The sequence below is a fragment of the Marmota marmota genome, unplaced genomic scaffold, assembly GCF_001458135.2.
Source record: "Marmota marmota marmota unplaced genomic scaffold, marMar, whole genome shotgun sequence".
Classification (NCBI taxonomy): domain Eukaryota; kingdom Metazoa; phylum Chordata; class Mammalia; order Rodentia; family Sciuridae; genus Marmota; species Marmota marmota.
Genome location: NW_026000196.1, coordinates 4,222,965 through 4,247,359, shown reverse-complemented (window position 1 = coordinate 4,247,359; position 24,395 = coordinate 4,222,965). Strand labels below are relative to the sequence as shown.

The 24,395-nt window shown below is 39.1% G+C and overlaps 1 protein-coding gene across 2 annotated transcripts in view; it reads right to left on the bottom strand.

The window, feature by feature from the left end:
- Positions 1-24,395, bottom strand: part of Iqgap1 (IQ motif containing GTPase activating protein 1) — a 107,163-nt gene that overhangs the window by 12,607 nt on the left and 70,161 nt on the right. For both annotated transcript variants that reach the window (XM_015493036.2, XM_048790217.1), the window contains exons 16-34: positions 20,278-20,368; positions 19,925-20,092; positions 18,536-18,678; positions 16,660-16,830; positions 15,885-15,968; positions 15,719-15,790; positions 15,553-15,622; positions 15,017-15,225; positions 13,263-13,418; positions 12,878-13,041; positions 12,198-12,422; positions 8,044-8,184; positions 7,858-7,942; positions 6,549-6,781; positions 5,840-5,972; positions 4,586-4,688; positions 3,970-4,105; positions 3,472-3,559; positions 68-280 (exon numbers count right to left, since the gene is read on the bottom strand). In XM_015493036.2, coding sequence (XP_015348522.1) covers positions 68-280; positions 3,472-3,559; positions 3,970-4,105; positions 4,586-4,688; positions 5,840-5,972; positions 6,549-6,781; positions 7,858-7,942; positions 8,044-8,184; positions 12,198-12,422; positions 12,878-13,041; positions 13,263-13,418; positions 15,017-15,225; positions 15,553-15,622; positions 15,719-15,790; positions 15,885-15,968; positions 16,660-16,830; positions 18,536-18,678; positions 19,925-20,092; positions 20,278-20,368 — 2,685 coding nt within the window. The remainder of the gene's footprint in view (positions 1-67; positions 281-3,471; positions 3,560-3,969; positions 4,106-4,585; positions 4,689-5,839; positions 5,973-6,548; positions 6,782-7,857; positions 7,943-8,043; positions 8,185-12,197; positions 12,423-12,877; positions 13,042-13,262; positions 13,419-15,016; positions 15,226-15,552; positions 15,623-15,718; positions 15,791-15,884; positions 15,969-16,659; positions 16,831-18,535; positions 18,679-19,924; positions 20,093-20,277; positions 20,369-24,395) is intronic.

The window sequence follows — 24,395 nt, the reverse complement described above, 5'->3', positions numbered from 1 at the left end:
TCCCTTTATGAGCCCCTGAAATAACTTTAAACAAGGCAAGGCCATTACTGTCCCCCAAATTCAGTACCCTGGCAATGTCGTTAATCAGTTCCTGGTATTTGTTCTTTGGGTTCACAGTCCCAAGTTCCGTTAGCTTCTTTAAGCCTGTCTGGATCTTCTCTTTCTTCTCCTGGAGAGTGAGGTTGTTGTCTTCCTTCACAGTCTTTGACTTTTTCATCTTATCAGGAGTTTTAGCATCACGAATAGCCCGTCTCTGCATGGCCCTCTGATGGTCTGCTTCCTACAGATGAGAAAAACAATTTCTTGGCAAGGTTGCCACACTGATTCTAAAATGGGATTTACATAGCTTATTTATATCTGAATTTATACAGTTCTCAAATTTCATTCTAGAAACAGAGGGGAACAAGTTATGCCCCTCTACCAAATGACAAACGAGAAACTTCATGAAGCAGAGGAAGGTAATCATAGATACCATGTGCTTTTAAATTTTTCAAAACCTGGCTCCACAAATGTCATAACTACAATAACAACATCAGTGACCAGTAAAACCTTGCTAATCCTTTGGCCACCTTGTCTAGGCTGAATCAAACCATCCCTCTGCTTTCAAACATACTGCAAATGACAATATCTTAAGAAGGGAAAAACCTTCTTTGGAGGGCTGAGGCTGTAGCTCAATGGCAGAGCACTTGCCAAGCACTCATGAGGCACTAGGTTTAATCCTTAGCATAAAAATAAACAAGTAAAATAAAGACATTCTGTCCATCTATAACTACAAAAAACAATAACAACAACAACAAAACAACCTTCCTTCAATTCTGCCATCTTTCCTTGTTATCATTCATTTGTCAGTTACATCTCTGCCCAACAAATGATCTACACTTGCTATTCCAGTCTTTTAGCATTTTCTTCTTCAACAACTTCAGTATCTACAGCTCTCATCACCAATTACCATTCTCCCACCCCAAATCCAATAACTTTTCTTGGTTGTCACTTTGCTCATCTGCTCTGCATTTTTTCTGCATGGGTTTGATACTTCCAAGTGACCCATGACCATTTCTCTTTATATATTTTCAATACTTTAATGATCACCTTTATGGTGATAGAATCCAAATCTTTGCATAAAAGGCTCTGGTGGCGCTTTTTGTTTTGTTGACACTGGGGATTTAACCCAGAGGCATTTTACCCCAGTTACATCCCCAGTTCTTTTTTTTTTTTTTTTGAGACAGGGTCTAAGTTGCTTAGGGCTTTGATCTGCCTGCCTCAGACTCCTGAGTCACTTGGACTACAGGTGTGTGCCACCATGCCCAGCCAGTATGTTTTGAACTGCTTATAATGGGAAGTTACATTTGCAGTGGCTTGTAGTTCAAATTTGTAATTCCTCCCAAATACAGTGATTCCCTTTCCCCTTTCCCACTATCCCTCTTTCTTCTAATGTCAAGACAACTGTGCATCCCATAATGCAAAAGAATGCAGCCTCTGGAGTCAGACAGACTGGATCCAAGTCTGTTTTTTTGCAACAGGCTGGTGATCTTAACCTGTAAGGGTCTTGGTTTCTTAATTTGTAAAACAGGGATGAAAAGACTCACCTCATAGGGATGATGTGAGGAATAAATGAAAAACAAAAGATTAATAGAAGTACTAACAAATAATAGATTTTCAATAGAGGATGGTTCCTGCTTTCCTACTTCAAATTTCCTTCCAGATTAAAGATGCTACAGTTATTGGGCATACCTTTTCTTGTCCCTCATACACACCTAAGTAGTAATACATTGTAGTGTCTAAAAGCTGAGAATTCATTTAAAACAGTGGTTTTCAAACAGTTCTCTGTGTAGCCTTGAGGATTTCCCAGAAGTACCATGAGTCCTGGAGGGCCAAGTTCCAGGTGCCCTGTTCTTGGAACTCTCAAAGTAGCTCTAGTTTTACTTGCCCTACCCACCCCACCCCAGTACTAAGGATTGAACCTTTAAAAGGTCCTCTACTACTGAGCCACATCCCCAGGACTTTTCAAAAATTTTATTTTGAGATAGGTTTTTATCAACTTTGCCCAGGATGGCGTCGAACTTGTGATTTTTCTGCCTCAGTCTCCTGAGTAGCTTGGGTTTCAGATGTTCCCACCATGTTTGGTTTATAGGGGGCTTTCCCTACCTCTTCCCACATTTTCACGGGTGGATTGTAGTTGTATATAATAATGGGGTTTGTTGTTACATATTTGTACATGCACATGATTTATCTATGTAATTTGATAATATCACTCCCCACTACCTCCCCCTCACTCAACTCTTCCTGTTCCCCCCTGGTCCTTTTCCTCTACCAATCTCCCTTTTATAGTGGGCTTCTAAGTAAGTTATCAACTTAATGAAGAAAATTCCCATGATTAAAACATGAAAAAAAAAAATGACTTGACCAACTTTCTCATCTGACAAATGAGAAACAAGTTTTAAACATGAAGTGGACCCACCAACCCTTCCCAAAGCCTACCTCCCCATTCCACCCCTCACTCTGAGACTTTATCACACATTTAGATAATTCAACCACCATCTTCCCTGACAACTTTGCCCAATTAATCAATATTAAATGACCTCAGGGTTTACAAACATGCTTTAGTCTCTGCAGGGCTAAATTCCTGTCTAGCTTTTGGGTTCTAAATAATTTGGTCTTGTGCGATTTTTTTTTTTTTCCTCACTACTTCCTTCCGCTCACATCTTCATCCTAGATATGTAGTCTGATCACGTCACGCTCTTCCTCTCCTTTGCACCTTTGTTCATGTGGGCTCTCCTGCACAGAATGCCTTCTCTTGACTTAAATGCACATCCAGATCCTGCTCATTCTGCAAGTTCCACTTTTTCATGGAGCCTTCCTGATGCCCTCCTCCTCATTCACCTCTTTCCTCAAACTTATATCATTTTTATACTCTGTATAGAGTTAATTTTAAATGATTTTATCACTGTTTCCAGTATATAGGTCACATTTCCCCAACAGAATCTTTCTTTCTTTCTTTTTTTTTTAGTTATCGGCAGACACAACATCTTTTTTTTGTATGTGGTGCTGAGGATCGAACCCGGGCCGCATGCATGCCAGGCGAGCGCGCTACCGCTTGAGCCACATCCCCAGTCCCAGAATCTTAAAATCATTAAATTTAGGAGCCACATTCTGTACTTTTCTTCTATATACCAAGGTTGATAGAATTCCAACTATAAAATATTCAATAAATTACTAAATGAACTCATTGCTTCTGCCCCAGGTTAAAATGACTCACTCTCTGCATGTACATGTCAGAGAGCTTTATGTCCTAAGAACATTTTCTGGATGTTCTGGAACTAACAACTTTCTCAAACTAGTCCTAATTACCACCATCCTCTGGTTAAATCCAGAGTCACCCTAGATCACAGTCTCTTATCTGTGTCCACCTCCTTTAACCCTGGAAAAGCTTATCTACCTTAGGAAGATGTTAAGTTAAACCTAAAATTTTACCTGTTCACTGGTGGCTGGTATTTCTAGGATTTCAGTTAAGGTCTCTCCTGGCTGGAATCGGATGACATCCACAATTAAACGTTTTGTGCTAAAATGAGATGAGAAAGCATTTAAACATTATACTGTGTATTTTGCTTCCTTTTAAGTGAACCGAAGCAATAGCAATACAAATATCATTTCACAGAGATGCCAGCAGACAGCTGGTGATACAAGGTACTTGAGGCCCTGGGCTTATTTACACAATTACAACACAGTAGGTACCAGGGTTATGATTTCTGAGATTTAAATTTTATTTTAGAACATTAGCAAAGTAAGATAGACAAATACTTATACAAATAAGGTATTAAAATGCCATGCATAACATAAGAGATAACCAGAATTATGATGGTTATGAAGGCCAGGAGGATCATTTCAGGTACAATCCAGTTTGCTCTCTCACCAAAAGTCCAAGGATCTTTGAATTATATTCACTTCATTCTTCCTACTTTCAATACTCACTTCAATAAGATGGTCCGAGCATCCATTTCTGCATTCTCATCTCCAGGCACATCAAACTTATTAGTCAATGTGAGAGACACTTCTGTCTTAGCCAGTGCCTCCTTATTTGGGTCATTTAAATTGCCAGCGCTTTCCCCTGAAGGTTTGGGGGTGGGGGAGAAAAGAGAGTTAATATAATAAAAGGAGGAGATATTTGGGCGATAGTATACAAATAAAATATGCAAATCTAAGATGATACTTGAATAAGACAACACAGTGTGGCAAGAATATTTTTTACTCAGAAATAAAAGAAAATATTATGCCAAAACTAAAAAGGCAAAGGATCCATAATGAAATAATTTCATAAATAGCTGACAAATAATTTTAACACTGTAATATCACAATTCTCTCTCAAAATCTCTTCCTTACAGGACTTTCTAATTGTATGATTATTTATACTTAAAATGATCTCTTCCATTGGACTTCAACTTCTCACAGAAAGGGGCCACATTTGTTTTTGTTTCCCAATACATATCCAGAATTTGGTAAAGTGTAAAATCAGAGGAGGTGATGACAACACAACACTTTTCTGTCGTGTTCACCTCTCATCTTCTGGGCAGTTAAGTCAGAACATTACCTATCAGGGACTCAATGGTGGGCACCTCTCCAAGGTCGTCCAGCAGTTCATGGATTGGATCATTGTGCTCTGGAGCAATGGCATCCTGGTGGTCTAACAGGAGCTGAAAAGATCCTATTTTCAATGCCATTTTCATACCCAGCTGTCTAGCCCCCATCCCCACCCATGATGCCTACCAGTGATCTATACAAAGGAGGCCAGACAACAAAGCTCGTATGTTCAAAACACTGACAAGCTAACCCTCAGCCAATTAAATCAAATAAAAACAAAATATATTAAGTAGCACAATAGGCTCCATTGACTGACGTATGTTATGATGTATGGAGAAGAAACACTGATACTCTTTAAACCTCACGGCCCCAATGAAATCCATAGACTTCAATATCTAAATTCACCAATATAGCCTACTGCCAGTTCAAATAACTCACATTCAGACTGTAAATGCTTCCAGGGTAGAATATCTTGTGGGCACCCTAACCCCCACCATGGGAGATCAAATGCAGCCAGTGTATAATATCGTTTTTTTGGTACCAGGGATTGAACCTAGGGGCACTTAGCTGGTTTTGAACTAGTAGTCCTCCAGCCTCAGCCTCCTGAGCTGCTGGGATTACAGGTGTGTGCCACCATGCCTGGCACAATATCTTTTAATTCAGTGAAAAGCACACCAAATGAATATTTCATTATCAAGCCCTCAAGATGGTATTATCATAGGTTATATTCTCAGAAATGACAGTCCCTGAAATTTCACTTATATTTCACATACATCCTCATTTCTTTTTCTGCATGTCCCCAAAGGGGAAAGAAATTATTTGAAAACTCTATGGAAACAGGAGCTTCCAAGGATGGGGGAGTCACTCCAAGGCTACAGAGAGGAAGAAATTGGTATTCTAGATAATGTTTTAAAAAATACAATTTTTTCAAGCCACTAGATAAGTGCTCACAATGTACATTTTGGAGCCCAGGGATTCTGACTCACTCAGTCCACCTGTGGTGGGGTCAGGCAACTTGATAATTCTAATGTAGGTGACCTGGGAATAATTTCCAGAAACTAGGCATGCAAGAGGCTATAGTTTCGATACCCAGAATTGTCGGGGAGTAGGGGAGAGGCAAAGGAAGAAAGACAACAAGATTTGGTGTCATTAACATCACAGGATGCTGAGACACTTGACCACCAGACATAGTAAACAGCAGCCAAGGAAGATAATTAATTAATGACAGAGTAATGAAATTAAGTAATTAAAGAAAAATACTTACAGTGTGGGTGTTGATGATTTCACCAATGGAAATGTAGATAACTGGTTTGGTGAGGGTTACTAAATCAGAATACTCATCCACATTAAATTTATCCTGCAGCTCTGGGACATCACAAGCAGTTTGGAAAAATCGTCTGAAAATAAACACAGGAGGCAGCCCCCCAACAAGTGACACACACATGAGAAGCTTGCAAGAAGATAGTCCACAAACCTTTCAAGCAATGAGTTCAGACAGAAGCTAGTGAAGAGAATTAATTCTAGAGAAACTACTGCATATTTGATGCTTTGGGATACTGGTTCAAATAATTCTGTTCTATATCTAGTTTTAGTTCTGCCCACAAAAACCACTCAACTACAATTTAAGACAGTTCTCAGACACCCATGCCATTTACCTGTAGGATAATACTCTGAAGCAGTGAATCCAAAACTGTTAATTAATCAAAATTAAGAGCACTCAATTCTTCTTTGATTACAAAGAAACATGGGCCTAACCTATAACTACTGTTTTTATAAGTACTGTCTATGTCATAAGAAAATCTTCTTCATAACGAATGCACCATCCTTTGGAGCCCTGAGTATATCAAACATGTATCTTGCGATATGGCAGCTCAGTCCAGGGAAAGCTAGAGGTGGTATTTAACCTTTTCTTTTCCCTCAGAGATTAAAATATGCTCACAGAATCTTTCAGATATTTTGTGCCTTTCTCTTACCTAAATTTCTGGTAGGACTGGGAAAGATACTCATTAATGATGCTTAAGTGGGCATTATCTCCCAGGAACATCTTATTGGAAGCTGCATGTTGGAGCATCTTTGCAATGGAGCCCAGATTTCGGCGTTGGTCAGTGGTAAGTTGGCCTCCTGCCGACAGGTCAATGATGTCAAAGGCATCAGGAGCAACAATAGCTGGATTCATGTATCGGTAGTAAAGCAAGTTACCAATAATCTGGAAACAGATAAAAAATAATGCTGGCTATTAAAAACCATATCACCAAATACACCACTAATGACTTTGCTAGCAAAGAAAACAAGAAAATGCAATCCTGTGAGGAAAAAAAATAAAACACATACACACACACGCACATGCACCATGCATAGATAAACTTTCTCTCAGGGCCTAGAATTAGAATAAAAATTATTTTGTTGGGTGTGGGGAAAAAAGGGAGAACCACTACCAGTAACTGATGAAAGAAGAGATTCGGAAATAAAAATGATAGACTTAAGGGCATCTTTTGTTCATATATCATGGTAGCAAATAAGGTTGCTGTCATTCACATGCACTTTTTACTTTCACACAGGTGGGCTTTTCATTATAAGAAGCTAATAAACATAGTTAAGATAAGTACTTAAACACAATCTACTTAGCATAGTGCAAGCTGTCCAACCCCCATCATCCTCATGCTGCAGACTTCAAAGGCAAACTTTATGCCTCTGAAATGAAATCACTCAACATACATCTCTATTGCAGAAGAATTCGAGGACAGTCACAGCATTTCCCCTAGAGGTTTCATTCAGAAAAAATAAAATTAATTCACCTGAACAGAAAGTCTAGAATCGAGGCCTCACTGTGGAAAAGCACAGAACTAGGAGAGAGAAGAAAAAAGCGTTCAGATTAAAAAAAAAGAAGAAGAAAAGAGTGTAGCTGAGTAAGAAAGTTTTTTCAGCAATAGCTTTAGCAGAAACAATTGTGCTTGCTATTTTTCACCTGGCCACCAGCAGAGGGAGCAATTCTTCAGCGAGAAGATAGAACTCAGAAATTTAATGAGACAGGAAAAAAAATCCATCTTTCTCTACTTGTGTTTAAGGTACACTGAGTGCCATTCAAATTGAATAGGAACTGTTTCATACCAAGAGAGCCATGATTTACTATTTACAATTGCTTTCAAGAGTTCACAATCAATGGTGAATTATGCCAGAAACTATGCTTAGGCACCCACTAATGGTCTGTCAGGACTAATTTTGTAACTTTTTCTTCAAAGGGTTATTAGAAGGGCAGGATTCTGTCGGTTTTCAGACTCTTACCTTCAGCAGCTCGTCCTCACCAGCATCAGGGAACTTCTCATGCAAGGAGTCCTTCAGCACTTTGGCAATGAAGCGCATCCCATAACTGTGGGATGGATAAACAGTGAGAAGGGTCAAAGGAACAGCAAGACACTAACATTGGGCTATATTTGGGGTCATAAAAACTGATAGCACTCAAGCACTCACGGGATTTTGTCGACAGAGCTGATGATGGCTGAGAGGAACTTGTCTGTCACAGCCCTCATGTTCCTAATAGAGTTGTCTAGCCGTGTCTTCACTTCTTCATGAGCCAGAGCCTGCTCAGGGGTCACATCATAGGGCAGTTTGCTGGAAAAGCAGAAATTCCCCCCAACTATGTTAGACTGACAGCCAGGAACCATGACTTTTATACACAAAGATCTAGAAAGGTTAGGTAACTTACACTTATGCTCACAGAGCTGTTAAGTGGTAAGGCTAGAATTTTTTTTTTAATATTTATTTTTTAGTTGTAGTTGAGCACAATACCTTTATTTCACTTATTTATTTTTATGTGGAGCTGAGGATCGAACCCAGAGTCTCGCACATACAAGGCAAGCGGTCTACCGTTGAGCCACAACCCAGCCCAAGGCTAGAATTTGAACTCAGTTTTTCAAATTGTGAATTAGGTGTCATGAATTTTGTGCCAGCACTATGATAAACACTTAGGATTAAAGACAAGATATATCTTCTCTTGATAATCTTCCAGTCCCGTGGGAGACACAGACAGGGATCAGTATAAACAAACAGAAGTTGACCAGAAGTGCTGCAGGACTACAGACTACCACTCAGACTGCAGAAAGCAAAGGTGGCTTCCAAAAGGAAGAGACAACTGAACTCAGGAAAAAGAGAGAAGGGTCTTCCAGGAATGAAGATCAAATGCAAAGAAAGGGAGGAGGGACATGCATATACACTAACAAAATCTGGACTTGTTAGTAATCAGAAGCCAGTGGAAACTATCAAAAGTTAGGAGATATGCATTTTGAGGAAGACTGCTCTGGTAAGTAATGAATTAAATACGGACAGACACAGATGAAAGAGGCAGGAGATCAATGTCACAGCCTGATGAAGAAATCCTGAGCATGACCAAGGGTGCAGCAGTGGGGACCAAGAGAAAAAAATCTGATGGATATAAAGTAGATAAACTACATTTAATAGAATCTGAGGCCTTTTGGATGCTGAAGGGAGTAGACAGTTACATACAGGAATCGGAGCCAGAGGCACTAATGAGATTACTTAAGGAGAGGGCACTGAATGAGTCAGAACTGGCATGGGAACAGTAGATGTGCTAGAACGGCTTAACCAGAATGGGAGGGAGGACAGAGGAAGTTGAAACACAAAATGAAATGCAGAGATCATGGTTTTGGTACTTTCATAAAGTCAAAAAATAGTAACAATTATATTGGATTATCCAGATGAGCCCTAAGCCCAAGGGCCTTATGAGAGAAAGGCAGAGGCAGATTTCATATACCCAGAAGAGGAGGAGGCAATGTGACTAGAGAGGCAGAGACCAGCAATATGGCCACAAGTAATGGGATACTAACAGCCACCAAGAGCTGGAAGAAGCAAGGAACAGATTTCTAACCAGAGCCTCCAGAGGGAACACAGCCCCGCCAGTTCCTTGATTTCAGCACAGCAATATTGACATCAGATTTCTTGCCTCCAGAACAGTGAGAGAATAAATCCCCCACTTCCTTCCCATATAGAGGATTGAACTTTACCATGGAGATACATCCCTAGTCCTTTTTATTTTTTTAATTTTGAGACAGGTTCTGGTTAAGTTGCTGAGGCTGGCCTGGGACTTCTGACACTCCTGCCTCAGCCTCCTGAGTTGCTGGGATTACACCCAACAAACCAGGCAAATTTCTATTGTTTAAGAAATCTGTGGTGATTTGTTATAGCAACCCTAGGAAACTAATACAAGTAGATAGGGTTATGACTCTGTCATAGTGTCAAATACTCCACAGGTAGACTATAATACATGAATTCAGTTCAATAGTAACATTCAGTGAGAAACAATAAGCAATTTGGAATTTATAAAAAGTTGTACTATGTATCTTACTATTTAATATTAGTAAAAATCTATAATAGCCTTATTATAGTGGGGCTAGAATGTAGCTCAGTGGTAAAGTACTTTCCTAACTATACACAAGGCCCTGGGTTCCATCCCTAGTACAGAAAAAAAATTTTTTAAAAAAATTGTGCTATTTTATCTAGTCTTATCAAAAACCTCTTACGGTTTGTCCTGTGAGATCTATTTTACAGCTAAGGAAACTGGATGGCAGCACGGTTGGGTCAAGTGTCACAGGGCTGGAAGGCTGTGGANAAAAAAAAAAAAAAAATATATATATATATATATATATATATATCAAGTGCTCTGCCAATGAGCCACAACCCCAGCCCCCCAAAATATTTCTTTAATTAAAAAAATATAAACAAGGAAAACAAAGCAATGAGCAAAGGGAACAAAAGTACTAAAATCAATGGTTGTAGTCAGAGAAAAGATTAAACCTTTTAAGGTTTCAGAGGTGACCATTCTTCCCAAGAGGTGACAAGGTCATGGCCTGCTTGTGTGGTAGCTGCAAGAGAAGAGGAAGGCTCTAGCCTTTGTGATGTCCACACATAGGATGGTTCCCACCACACCTCACAGTTACTGGTATCAAAAAAATATTAAAATCAATTTCCATTTTCTGAAAAGTAAAAGGAAACAAGAGTTTCTTACTGATAGCCATAAGAGAAAAAAAATGGCCACTGGAATTCTGATCTAAATAGCACTGACTCATGGACCATCAAGGGGAATAACTTAGTACCCTTGAGCCATTGTCCATGGGCTGTTAACCAGAGAAGCTCTAGGCTGCCAGCAAAACTTCCCAGACAAGGCTAGGGGTGTAGCTCAGGGCTACCATGTGTACCTAGTATGCATAAGGCTGAGTTCCTTCCATACCAGAAAGGAAAGGATAAGAGGGACAGAGAGGTGGTGAGGGAGAGAAGGAAGGAGAAAGAAAAGGGTCGAGAGGGAGACATAAAAGAGAATGAGAGGGAGAAGGAAGGAAGAGAAAACTTCCCACACAAGTATTTCATCACACCAAGCAATGATCTGAATCCTGGTGAAAGACTAAAAGTACTGAGAACAAAAATCAGATGCCAAATGATTCCCAGCAGGGATAAGTTCTTTCTAGGAGTCAGCATGTTCTGTTCTTCACGGAGGGTACACTTCCTCCTTTGCATGGCGTCCAGATACAAAGTAGAATGATGTAGAACAGTGTTATTCAAATTGTGGATCAGTGCCAGTCTTTAACCAGTGGAAGACAAGATGAGGAGATTGAGCCAGAATGAAAATCAATGTACAGTTTTCCTCATTGAGAAACGTCAGCTGAACTAAACTGTTACACACAAGATCTCCCATAACTGGCCTGCAAACCACACTTTGAATTGTAATGGTGTGGACTCCCGGGAGCTTTATGCATGAGCTAACCCTACTCTATAAGAAGAAAAACACCAGACATCAAGCTGCTCATATCTCCATTCCTCACTCAAGCTCAATAAAACCTGAAACATTTCGGCTTTCTTTAACTTTGTTTTACCAGTATTACCCATATTTGACTGACAAACCTGTGCTTTAGGTAAGTTAACATTGGTGGTTAAACTATAGGCCTGGCACAGAAATCTCCTATAATAAATTAATTTAGTTAGTCTCAGTGTACCAGGGCAGCTGGCCATTCACCCTATACCATTTTTAAAATTTTACTTTAATCAAATAGGATGGTCTCACCCATCTGCAGCCTTCCTGTTCATTCAACTGAATCTCTAGTTATATCAGGATCCTTTCAGGTCCTAGACCCTCCACTGTAGGGCACTGAGGCATGAACACTCTGTACCAAGGCCTCAGCCAAATGAAATTCCACCTCTTCAGTCAGAGTCTCCCTAACCACCCTATCTACACTGCTTTCTCTTGTATTTTCTACTATAGTACCCTACATTAAACCTCCCAAAACTTCCCTTGATTTATCATTATTTTTATGTATCTATTTGTTGTCTCTCTTATCTAATAAACTATAAAGAGAGGGCAAAAAGCATGTTTGTTTCTCTCATTATTATATGTTTTACTATATGTGTATCTAACACAGTGCCTGGGACATAGTAAATACTCAATAAACATTTGTTAAACAAGCAAATTTGTTACCAGTTTAGCAATTTAAAGAACAGGTTTTCTAAGGAAAAGCTATTTGAACCATTATTATTTTGTAAATCAAAGGTGACTACATTTTTTAAAAGGCAGAGAAAGTAATAAAAACAGGAAAGAAAAAGTGGTACAGCTATCATACCTTGCCTCTCCTGTCTGGGACTCCATCTGGTTAACCCAAGATTTGTAGATGTCCACAGGGTCAGTTTTGATGTTGAGAGATTTGTCATCCATAATCTCTTTCACGACAGGGGCCAAGATCTGTCTCAGTGCATTCTGGCCCCGGGCACCACGGTTGAAACTTACAACCATCTTAATAACTGTAGGATTTCCTGTCACAATCTCTTGAATCTGATCTACCTTTGACCTATAAAACATCAGATACAATTCAATTTAATCTCAGAATTTATCATCTTAAAGAGCATTCCTATTTATACATTCCCATATCCTTGGGAACAGAGCAAGTTGAAAATTTTCCCAACACTCATGGGACCTTCCTGCAGCTATATACTGACTCATGGAGTCATGATGAGGGCCTCTTAGACAGACATATGGGGCCATTATGTTTGGATCAGCTTTATTTGGAATTGTATCTGACAATAAAATATTTCTAAAATTAACTTAGCAAATATCTTATTCTCCCAGAAGCAAAACTTTATATTATATACTTTATATATAATTTTTAAAAAGTGGATGCTTCTTTAGAAAGTACTTCTCACAAATTAACTGAGATAAAGAAAAGGCCTGGGCAGGACTGATTCTGAAACTATGAGCATCTGTGATGGTTGGAAGGGGCGCCACTCTGCAGCAATCCCTGCGTACTTGATCTCCTCCTGGAGAGCTGTCTTAAACAGTCGCAGTAGCAGGTACTCCTCTCGCTGATTGGATGCATAGTTGTAGAGTGTGAAGATTACAGAGTCCATGAACTTTGTGGACTTGTTCTGGGGCATCTGAAAAATCAGCTTGGCCAGATAGGTGGGGTTGGTCTGAAATAAAACCAAGGGATAAGTAATTCCTAGATAACATGAAGACTGACAAATTTTTTTTTTTTTAATTTGAAGGGTTAGATAAGTAAAGAAAAATAAGACAGCCCTGCACACACCCTCGGTAGAAATCAGAAATACTTTCAAGAGATGTATGGGTAAGATTTCCTTGTGGGAAAGTAAATGAACTAAATGTTGCAATACCAATTTGAGGAGCCACTCACCTGCAGTAAATAAAACAGGTGCTGATAAGCTTCTAACTTCTCTCTCTTCTCCTTGCTCAAAGCCTTGAGACCTCCCTTCTGTTTATTTATCATCATCATATCAGACAACTGTTCCTTATTTTTTTTGGTAAGTTTTTTACTGTGGGAAACCACATCCTATAAACAGAAACCAACACACTGATTGAAAAGTTTTCTAAAAGGAAACTCTGGGCATGTGAAAAGGTCTTTTAGTACTTGCACACTTACATGAAGGTCTTCTATGCTGGCAGATTCCCACTAAATATTTTTGAACCACTAAAATATCCTATTTTAGCCTAGTATTCCAATCAACTCCATTCTGACTTCTGCCTTCCTATAAGGAATATGAGCTATATGGGTGGTTTTTCATATAGGCTCAGGGATAACAAAAAAACAAAAAACAAAAAAAGAACAGTCCATGGAATCAGGAAACCACCTTCTAGGAATTTATCTTAAAAATATAGAGCACCCTGGTTCAATCCCCAGTACCTCCCCCCAAAAATAAAATAAAATAAAACAAAACCACCACCACCAACAACAAAGCATCTTAAGCCAGTCATGGTTAGTATATGCCTATAATCCCAGGTACTCAGAAGGTTGAAGCAGAATGGTCACAAGTTCATGGCCAACCAAGACAAATTAGCAAGATCCTATCTCAAAGAAAGAAAAAGTCGGGAGGGCTGGGATGCAGCTCAATGGTAGAACACTTGCCTATGTACAAGGCCCTAAGGGGAATCCTAGTACAGAAAACAAACAAGCAAGCAAAAACAAAACAAAACAAAACAAAAAACCCACACACAAAAAAGAAAAACAAATCTTGTACACAGTGATAGTCCCGGCTACTTGGGAGGATGAGGAAGGAGGATTATTTGAGTCTAAGAGTTCAAGGACAGCCTGGGCAGCATAGTGTGATCCCATCTCAAAAAGAAAAATTCAAATATAATAAAAACATCATTTGAGATATTAACCGCTATTTTATTTATAATAAAAACTCGGGAAACAACCTAAATGTCAAAACAGTAGGGGAAAATGAGGCAAATCAAGTGTATCTTTTTTTTTTTTTAAGAGAGAATTTTTTAATATTTATTTTTTAATTTTCGGTGGACACAACATCTTTGTTTTTATTTTTATGTGGTACTGAGGATCGAACCCAACACCCCGCGCATGCCAGGCGAACGCGCTACCGTTTGAGCCACATCCCCAGCCCTTCAAAATGTATCTTCTAATGAAGTATTATACTGCCCTTAGATTACTTACAATATTTATCACATGGAAAAAGAGTCTTATCCTCTAACATTAAAATGTAGGAGGACGTATGAGGCACTGGGTTCGATCCTCAGCACCACATAAAAATAAAATATATTGTGTCCACCTACAACTAAAAAAAAAAAATATATATATATATATATATATCTAGGAGGCCTGGGCATGTAGCTGAGTGGTAGGGTGCTTGCCTAGTATGTGTGAAGCCTTGGGTTGATCTCCAGCAGCACAAAAGCAAACAAAAACAAAACAAAAAGTAGGATAAAAAATGATTACGGAGTAGTGGAATTAGGGGAGGATTTTTTACTTTCTAAAATTCCATTATTTTACTTCATATGAAACTTTTAAAAAAAATGTCATTAGCTGAAAAAAAGTTATAAGCCTCTATGCCCCCTGAGGATCAGAAAAGGTAAAGCAGAGGTGACAAAGCAGGACACAAAGTGCTGTAGGGTCCCACGGGCATTGGGTCATACCTGCAATGTAATTTTATTTTTCACTAGCAGTCCAATTTTGATATCCATGAGATTGAGGTCATTCTCTAGTTGCTGGTTGGAACGAATGAGGGTGATGACTTCTTCCCGCATCTTCATAAGATCAAGCTCCTCCTGAAAATCCTGGTCACTTTGGTCCAGCAGGTGGACAAATTTTCGAACCACAATCATAGGAGGATCCTCAGCATTGACTGACAGAAGGAAAAACATATATCACACAAAGAACAAGAGTTATCAAAAAAAGTTCTAAGGTCCAGGAAGTATCTGCATTATCTTGAAAATTTTTGAGACGTCTTAGATATATCAAGTGCAGTCTCCTCTATCATACTATTGCTATGTTACAACAATGGCTAACGCAGCAAGCAACAAGAAATTTAGCCACATTAGAAAAGGGGCTTAAATCCCAAGTAGTACCTTCCCACCAAGCCTTGCCTTCAGGACAACCAAAGAGATCTGTGGTGAACACCCAGAACCTGACGGCTCCCAAGCACTGCCTCAACTCCTCCCAAGTTACTCACTGAGAGTCTTGTAGTCATCACGAGCTTTGTTTGCCCGAATAAAAGCCTGGATTTTGATAATGTCATTTATCTGAGAAGCAAAGAAAAAGAAATGCCTTTGCTCATTCTTCTAACAAATATGTAGTAGAAGCAATATAACTGGTCCATGTTACCCAAGAGTACTTACATGGTCTCGGAAATACTGTAGGCGATCTCTATAGCGCTTTCTAGCTTGATGCATCCTTGCCAGGGACTGAATCTGTGGAAAAGGGATCCTGGAACTTAGAAGAGTCCTTCTTTAAACATGCCATGTTTGCACCCCACCTGGAGGAACCTCACTCAGGCTACCATACCTTCACAACTTCATCTTTATGGGAGCGCAGGTAAGCTAAACGATCTTGATATGCCTTCTTCTGCTTGTATCCTCTCCACTGCGACTGCAGTCATCAAATATTATAGGTGACATGTTATTTCCCAAGGATCAGTGGAAGTTAAAAAAAAATCTCATCCTGACATATCATCCAAGTACAAGTTCATGATGAAGCTTTAGAAAGGACTGCTTCCAGCAGTGACACTAGAAGGAGGGCCTGGCCACACCTCCTCCAGGAGAACGGTGGCTACATTCCACTTCCTGGACATCTTTTAAAGTGCAGCATAAAGACTCGCTGACTGGTTCCTTAACAATAAATCTATTAAGGAAGCTAAAAATTAGTATTCCCATTCTACAGATGAAGAAGCAAACTTAAGATTCACCAGCATCTGGTATGAGTGGCACCATAATTCCTAAGAATCCTAACTCAGGATTCTTCCTGTGACGACACTGTGCTACCATGTTATTGAAGCAAAACCAGTTTTTTCTCTCAAGATTCAAATTTTACACAAAGGCATAGTGTTAGAGAGAAGAAGAGGCTGCACAAGAACTGCCACTGTACCATCATTAAATACTAAGCACACATTAAACATTAAGCACACTGATTACAATGGTAGCAAAGAAAATGTATTTGTTAAGAGGAGAAAAAAAGGTCAGAAGTTAAGAAACACACTCACACCTTTGATTTTAGGAGCTGACAGTTTATTGCCCCTGATCTAGAAGCCTTCTTGCTGTGTGTATAATACACTCTGAAATACCTGAATGCAGGTGATGGCAGGAATTTGTTTCTTCAGGAAATTCATTCTGGACCGGAATTCCTGTCGAACTAAGTAGCCACGGCAGCAAGCTTGCAGCTTGGTGATCAAGCCTTCATTGGCCAACCAAAGCTGTTCTCGGTTATATGCAGCAGTCACCCCAGAGATGGAACTCTGAAAAAACAGTGGTTCACATTCAAAGATATCCAAAATTGAGAATGGACACTAATTTTACCAAAGTTTCATTCAAAGCACAAATCTAACCCTCACTGCTTCCTAAATCTCTATTAGATTTTCACCTGAGCAATAGAAATAAACCTCAGGTGTGTTTTTTCAGGGCCAGCTTGGTCTTCTTTTACAAGTTATCTTTTATCCACCCAACTATCTCCACTATACTAGCCGAGAAGGAGTCACTGTTGACAGGAATATAGTGATTGGTACCACTACAGGGCTGTGTACTCTGCACAGGTGGCCCCCAGGATGCCAAAGTGTGGCATCCCTACACAGACTGCAAATGATCTTAAAAAGCAATCTAGGTTTTGGACTGTTGCTGTAGGAACTGGAGAACCAGAAAACCTTGAAGCAAAGAAATTAACGATCAGATTTATTTAAAAAAAAATAATACTATTAGAAGAAAAGCTGACAGAATGGAGTGAGGAGAAACTTTAAGAAAGTGAGTGAATCAGAAAGCTGCCGTCATAATGGAAGTGAGAGGACCTGGGCTTAATGAGGGCAGCAGCAGTGAGAATGGGGAGGAAGAGCTTCTGGTTACCCATTTAATACCCACATTCTCCCTTTTCTGTGGTGTTAGAGTCTTCTCCCCTCTAGCATCCCCCACACCCCCACAACACCATGAGCATTTAAACCACCCCTGCTTTGAATAGGCATGGTTAGGTGAGACCTTTGGGAAAGCTCCTGAAGACAGGGAGCTGGCAGTATGCCCTGTAGCTTTTCTTCCCCTTCTTACATTCTGTCTGGACTGCTAACTTGATAGTCGGATCACTAAGGTCATGTTCATAAAGCCAGGTAATATCACCCCATCTTTAAATTCTTAGGTCCTGACATACCTGCAAAACACTAGACATGAGTGTTTCTCTGGAGGTAAGATTCTCAAAGGCACATGACCCAGCAAGGGTTACACACTACTCTGGTAGAAGATGGAGCCTGGATTTCTCAGCATAGTGCCTATTAGACTGTCCCCCTCTGCCTCCTTTAATGCAGTACCATCAGTATGCCAGTCAACAACACTAATGCGTTAATCCTTAAATAGTCTATGTTCTTTCTCAGTGCCTTTCCCCACATGTCTTTTCTGCCCAAAAGGGCCTTTCCTCTTTTTCTGACCTGCTAAAATATTGCCTATAATATCTTTTTACAGCACAGAATTAACTTTTCCTTAACATTTCCATCACTGTATTATTAGAGCCCCTACTTTTCCCTGCCTTACACTGTTGGACTCAGTTCTGTGTCAGCTGTTTTCACAATACTGTGAACAAATGAAAGGCAGATAATCTCTGGATCAATCAAATTTCCTTTAATAAGCACACAATTTATCTCACTAAATTCTACTATTCAGATGTTTTACCTTTAGTCGTCCCCCAAGCCACTAAAAAACATTACTCTGGGCCTAGGGTTGTATAGCTCAGTGGTAGAGTGCTTGCCTAGCATGTGTGAGCCAATGGGTTTGATCCTCAGCACCACATACAAAAATATAAATAAATAAATATAAAAATAAAGGTATATATATATAAAAATTACTCCAAAACATTATATAGCTGAAATTTAGTCTAAGACTTCTGACCACATGTCCTTCTCCCCTCAACTAATATTAGTTCTAAACACTTTCTCTCAGACCCTTCTCAAATGAAGAAATGTGACTTACCTGGATCTCTTCCCGAGAAAGCTGCACAGAATTTTGCACAAAGTCTGAGGGTTCATCCCACCCTCCTTTCCGGGTCTCCAGATTGTGGTAATAATAATATCCGCCTTTCACCCAATGCTTCACCCACTTGCTATTATTATCTCCTGGCAGAAAATAAAGGAAAGATAAGGAGTGGGGTTGTGGCTCAGTAATACAGAGCTTGCATAGCACGAATGAGGCACTGGGTTCGATTAGAAGCACATATTAAAAAAAAATTAATTAACAAATTATTGTGTCCATCTACAACTAAAAATTTTAAAAAAATAATAATAATAAAGGAAAGATAAAAGAAACCCATAGCCACACACACACACACACACACACACATTTATATGTCTAATACTATAGGGTTATTCTAGTCAGGTTTTAACAATCTGAATGAAAACTATTCCCAAAACTAGCTCCTTGGATCTTTGCAAGTAAAGGTTCATTCTAAGACTACATTAAATAATGGTTATATAATATCTAATTTAGTTTATTCAGATCTGTATTATAAAAAGAAAATACCTATGAAGTCAAATTATGAAACTAACCATGACTGGCTGTCCTTTCCAATGTCTATGTCTAAGGTTTGTGTGCTGGAAAACTGTTCTGATAAAAGATTTGCAAATGCCAAGTGTGGTGGCACATGCTACAATCTCAACAACTTGAAAGCCTGAGGCAGGAGGATCAAAAGTTCAAGGCCAGCCTCAGCAACTTAGCAAGACTCTGTCTCAAAATTAAAAAATAAAAAGGCTGGGGATGCAGCTCTGTGGTAAAGCAGTCCTGGGTTCAATCTGCAGTACAAAAAAAATTTGCAACCATTCAACATATCCAGTTAAGAAACAAAGGGCCATAAAATTGTCTTATTTTTGTTTTCAGATACACTATTTTTAACTGCCTGTAAGTTAAAGATAACCAGAGGTATTGAAATCCTATAATAGATAAATGGTCAAAAATCCTTTCCACATTCTCATAAAAATAACTAACAGCTCATTTGCAAGGAAAAAAAAGAGTATTTTCAAAAATTGGGATAATATTTGCTCTAAAGTAAGAGTAATCAGGTGTAGTGATGCACACCTGTTATCCCAGTGATTCAGGAGACTAAGGCAGGAGAATTTCAAGTTCAAGGCTAGCCTGGGCAACTTAGCGAGATCCTATCTCAAAGTAAATATAAAGGGGTGGAGATGTAGCTCACTGGGTTCAATCCACACTGCTGCAAAAATAAACAAATACATAATAAAATGAGCCTAAATACTGTACTTCTACATTAAAACATCTTTCCATAAGATTGTTCCCTTCTTCTATATCTGTCTCTTCACATACTGAAGTTCTTAGCTTTAGGCACATATGCACTTTTCCATAACGCACCTGCTGACAGTTTTTTCTTCTTGACTTCGGCAAGGTCACTCTGGTAAGTTTCACCACACTCAGGAATGACTCCATACAAGCCAACATCAGGGGAACGAAGGGCACTCAGTGTTTTGCCAACATCACCACTTTCTACTGCCTCATTAATGGCAAAGATTCCTAAGGCAACTATCCCAGAAAAGAATTGTTAATAACCTGAAACTGTTTGAGTTCAAACACTAGTTCACCTAATAATACCTACTGGCCAACTATTGCCCCCATATCTATCTTGGTCAAGCTGAACATGGAGATATGGAATACCTCACCACCCATACCCTCCACAAAAAAACAGAAATAAAATAGCTGATACATACACTTCTGTGCTTCTTGGGTGTCTTTGTTGGACTGCCAAATTCCACCTTGAATTTCATCCAACCATAACACAGCTGACTCATCCTGGGTTTCCTACATATTATTAAAAGCAAAATGAGAATCATGAAACCAATGTACAAGTGATGAGGGGGGCTTCTGAGACTCAATTAGATATGGAGGAAGAAGTTCCAAATATATTAGTCAGATGGAAGAAGACAGGCATCAAAAAACTGATAAAGGTTTTAAGGGGTAATGGCTCAGATGTAATGGAGGACAAATAAAAATGCACGGGGCTGAAGCTCAGTGGCAAAGCACTTGTGAGGCACTGGGTTCCATCCTTAGCACCACATAAAAATAAAAAAATAACATGCTGTCCATCTAAAACTACAAATAAATAAATAATGAACTCAAGTGGTTGAAGAAGTCAAGAGCAGCTAGAAGGTGCAAAATTAGCAGAAAAACTGGGAAAGGACCCAGGGACTTTGACAAAGACTAAAGCAAGTATATGAATATGTAGCACTTTCTTTAGAAAGTCTCCTTTGTTTAAAATATTCAGAGGAAGTTAATATTCTCTGTGATTACCAATGCCTGTCAAGTCTTAATTTAAACAGAACTTTTTAAATTACCACATTTAAAGAAATGAATTACTACAGGCAATCTAAACTTATCACCAGATTATATTCTAACATTTTCATGTTAAATCAGTTCTTGGGAAATTAAAAACACATTTTCAGAGAAACACACCAATAAATGATGATTAGTTTCCTTAATATGCTCAACAAAAGCTCATTACCCCACAATGTACTTTGAGTTGACTACTGGGAACAGAGGTGATATCATAGAAATGACTTATTTCCGTCTTTCTAAATATAGCTTTAGACCTTTCTTTCTTTTTTCGTATGTATATGGTGCTGTGTATCAAACCCAAGGCCTTGTGCATGCTAGGCAAGTGCTTTGCCTAGTCCTCAGCTCACAGACAATGTGTTATGGGTATACTTTTTTAAATAGGATACTGGTGATCATGAAAGGCACTGGATTACCAGAAATATCTTGCTCTAATACCTGCCAATTTTCACAAATCTGGCTAACAAAGTACGATTTAGAAAAGTAGTAGGTAGTAAAGTAGTAGGTAGTACTTCTGTTACTATTAGTTAGCACAATAGATATTCTATTGTCTACCTATTCTAAGTCTGAGAGTCAGAATTGGAAACCACCTCTGACACCTACTTAGATTTCAATGGTTGGACTTATAGTTACATAAGCTACCTGTTCCAAAAGAGTGAGAGTGCTTTGTTTTATAAGATATCTCTAAAATCTTTATACAGAGCATCAATTCATCAGATGACTGTGGCAGCCTTCTTCAGAATGGGCAAGACACCTCAGATTTTTAAATGGCCAGGTTGTGAGATGCACATTTATGGTGATCTTGGCAGGCCTAACAAAATTACCATGCTCCTGAGGATTGTGCTAATAGCAATTGGGATAAACAGTAGTTCAAACAACCAGTGAAATTACTTGATGTGAATATAGTTTGCCAAGGCACCAGTGAGGCAGAATAAAGAACTTAGTCAATAATCTTGACTGTGTGGCTAGATGAGGCAGTGTCTGGGCTTTGGGGCAAAGTGGAAAATTGTACTGCCCAAAAGCTGAAGCCACAAAATGTTAGGGGAGACTGGCTTTCTTCCTGTCTTATTGTAGAGAGTAACACAACATTTCACTCAGCAGAGCAGAGCAGCCATATCCCTGAAAGCTATAAAGACTGTTGCTGAAAGGGTAACCCACACCCCACCAAATGTGAAATTGAGAGCATTCATATTTCTCAAATACGGAGTTTTAGAAAGAAAGATCATGGGGCTAGAAATGTGGCTCAGTGGTAGAGCACTTGTTTAGTATGCACAAAGCCCTAGGTTCGAGCACCACAAAAAACAAAAACAAAAATCCCAAAGTTACAGAGAAGATCATTTAACCAAATTATGTGGGTGGCAGACCAGTCCCAATTTTAAAAAGTTCATAGTCTTGAGAAAGGAAAAAGAGTAAACTGATAAAGAGAAAGAAAAAAAAAAAAATCACCGAATAGCTACTAGACTCTCCTACCCACTAGCCACCTTCTGTTACTGAAAATAGAAAATGACCACACACAATCCCCTAGAGTCTTAAAAGTAAGTGCTGGAAATGTGAAACAATAGATCCAATGTGAAACTACGATGAGTCAGGAACAGGCTTGTGAAACTGCAAATTGAGAAGTCATAAGCAACAGGCTAAACCTCCAGTCTCCAAGGGAAGCAGCCTAAAAACACTTGCATTCAAAACAAACACACAAACACACACACACACACACACACACAGAGGCATTTCCACAGAATCAAGACACTTTTGGTTCACTTTTTGCCTGATCCCATAGTGATTATCCTTGAATAAAATGTGCTATAAGCAAAGCTCTTTCCCTCCCTTGCAGGGAGAGGAAGGCAGAGCTTTGGAAGAATTCTGTCTTTCCTGCCCCATGCAAACTAAAGTAAAGTGATTAAGGTAAACCTTCCATACATATTCCTCTAAGAAAGAAGCAATAGAGTGACACTGTCAAAAGCAAGAAAAAGAGAATGGATTAGTATCTCAAGTACGTTCAGGAAACATGTTAGAGAAATACCTTTCAGCAGACTGAAGAGAAGACAGACAGCATATTTCACCTCATCCCAGTGTAAAGGAAGAGCAGGTTCTTATTGCTCCAAGTACATTGAATAAGATCAAATAAGATCATAAAACTCACGATCAGTGAAGTTTGTTCTAAGAGATAATCCAAGATTAACTCAAATCACTGAGGATGGTATTAAAACCCTGAGCTAGGTATCACAGAGAATACTGAGACAAAAAAAAGATTTAATGTGAAAATGCTATTCAAAATAAAATACAGCCCCCTAACAACTCTGATAGGCACTTAGGAACATGATTACATTTCAAAAGAGGTAAAGAGATAAGGACCAGGGTGTGGGGTTGTGACTCAATGGTAGAGCACTTGCCTAGCACTTGTGAGGCACTGGGTTCGATCCTCAGCACCACATAAAAGTAAATAAATAAAAGCATTTAAAAAAAAAAAAAAGTTTGTACCTTTGGGGGTGGGGGTAGATGGATGGATAAGGACCAGAAATAAGAATTTTTAAAAAGGAGTGAGCAATAACTGGAGGTTAAAGAGGTAAAGGAGCCAAGCATGGTGGCACACACCTGTAATCTCAAGCTATTTGAGAGGCTGAGGCAGGAGGATGGTTAAGTTCAAGGCCAACCTGAACAACTTGGCAAAATCCTATGTCAATTTTTTTTTAAAGGGGAGGTTGGACACATAGTTCAGTGGTAGAGTGCCCCTGGGTTCGATCCCCAATACTATTGGGAAGAAAAAGTGGTAAGAGAGCCAGAAAACATGGGGAAAGGAAAAGAGAAGGGTAAAAGAATGGCTATTTTATGTATATATGTATATATGTATGTATGTATGTATGTATGTCTGTGTGTATATATATATATGGAAAGCACAAAAACACAACTCTATGGGGTACTTCTTACCCCTTAAAACTTTCTTTAAACCCTCTCTTTTATTATGTGACATGGTTTATGTGTGTGATAGTCAAAATATTACATATACACATGTACATAGCCACAGACCTGGACATAACACATACACATTAACACATATGTGACTCTACTTAACATTTATCAACTACACAACATAAACTATCAGAATAGAGCATAACCCTTTTGGTTCCTGCTGGTTAGATATTAATCTGTTAGTTGCTGCATAGTGGAAGTTTAGAGAAAGAGGTATAAAAGGAACAAATACAAGGAGAGGAAAATAGAATCAAATTTTTTAAAAAACGACGGTGATTAATCAAAGGCTTGCAGCTATTGGGAGGGCTAACTCAAAATAGTAAATCTTGGTAAGAATATTCAGCTTTTAGTGGTAAGCTTTTAACTGTCATATTCCCACCTGTCCCCACCCTGACTTCAAAGCTCCCCCAGAGAACTGTCATTAATTGGCCTGTTTGGTGGATCCCTGGAGGATCACACTTGCCTGTCTGTCCTTATTTGACCTAACTAACTGTACAGACTTTCCTCCTGGGGCAGTAAGAGGTAAATT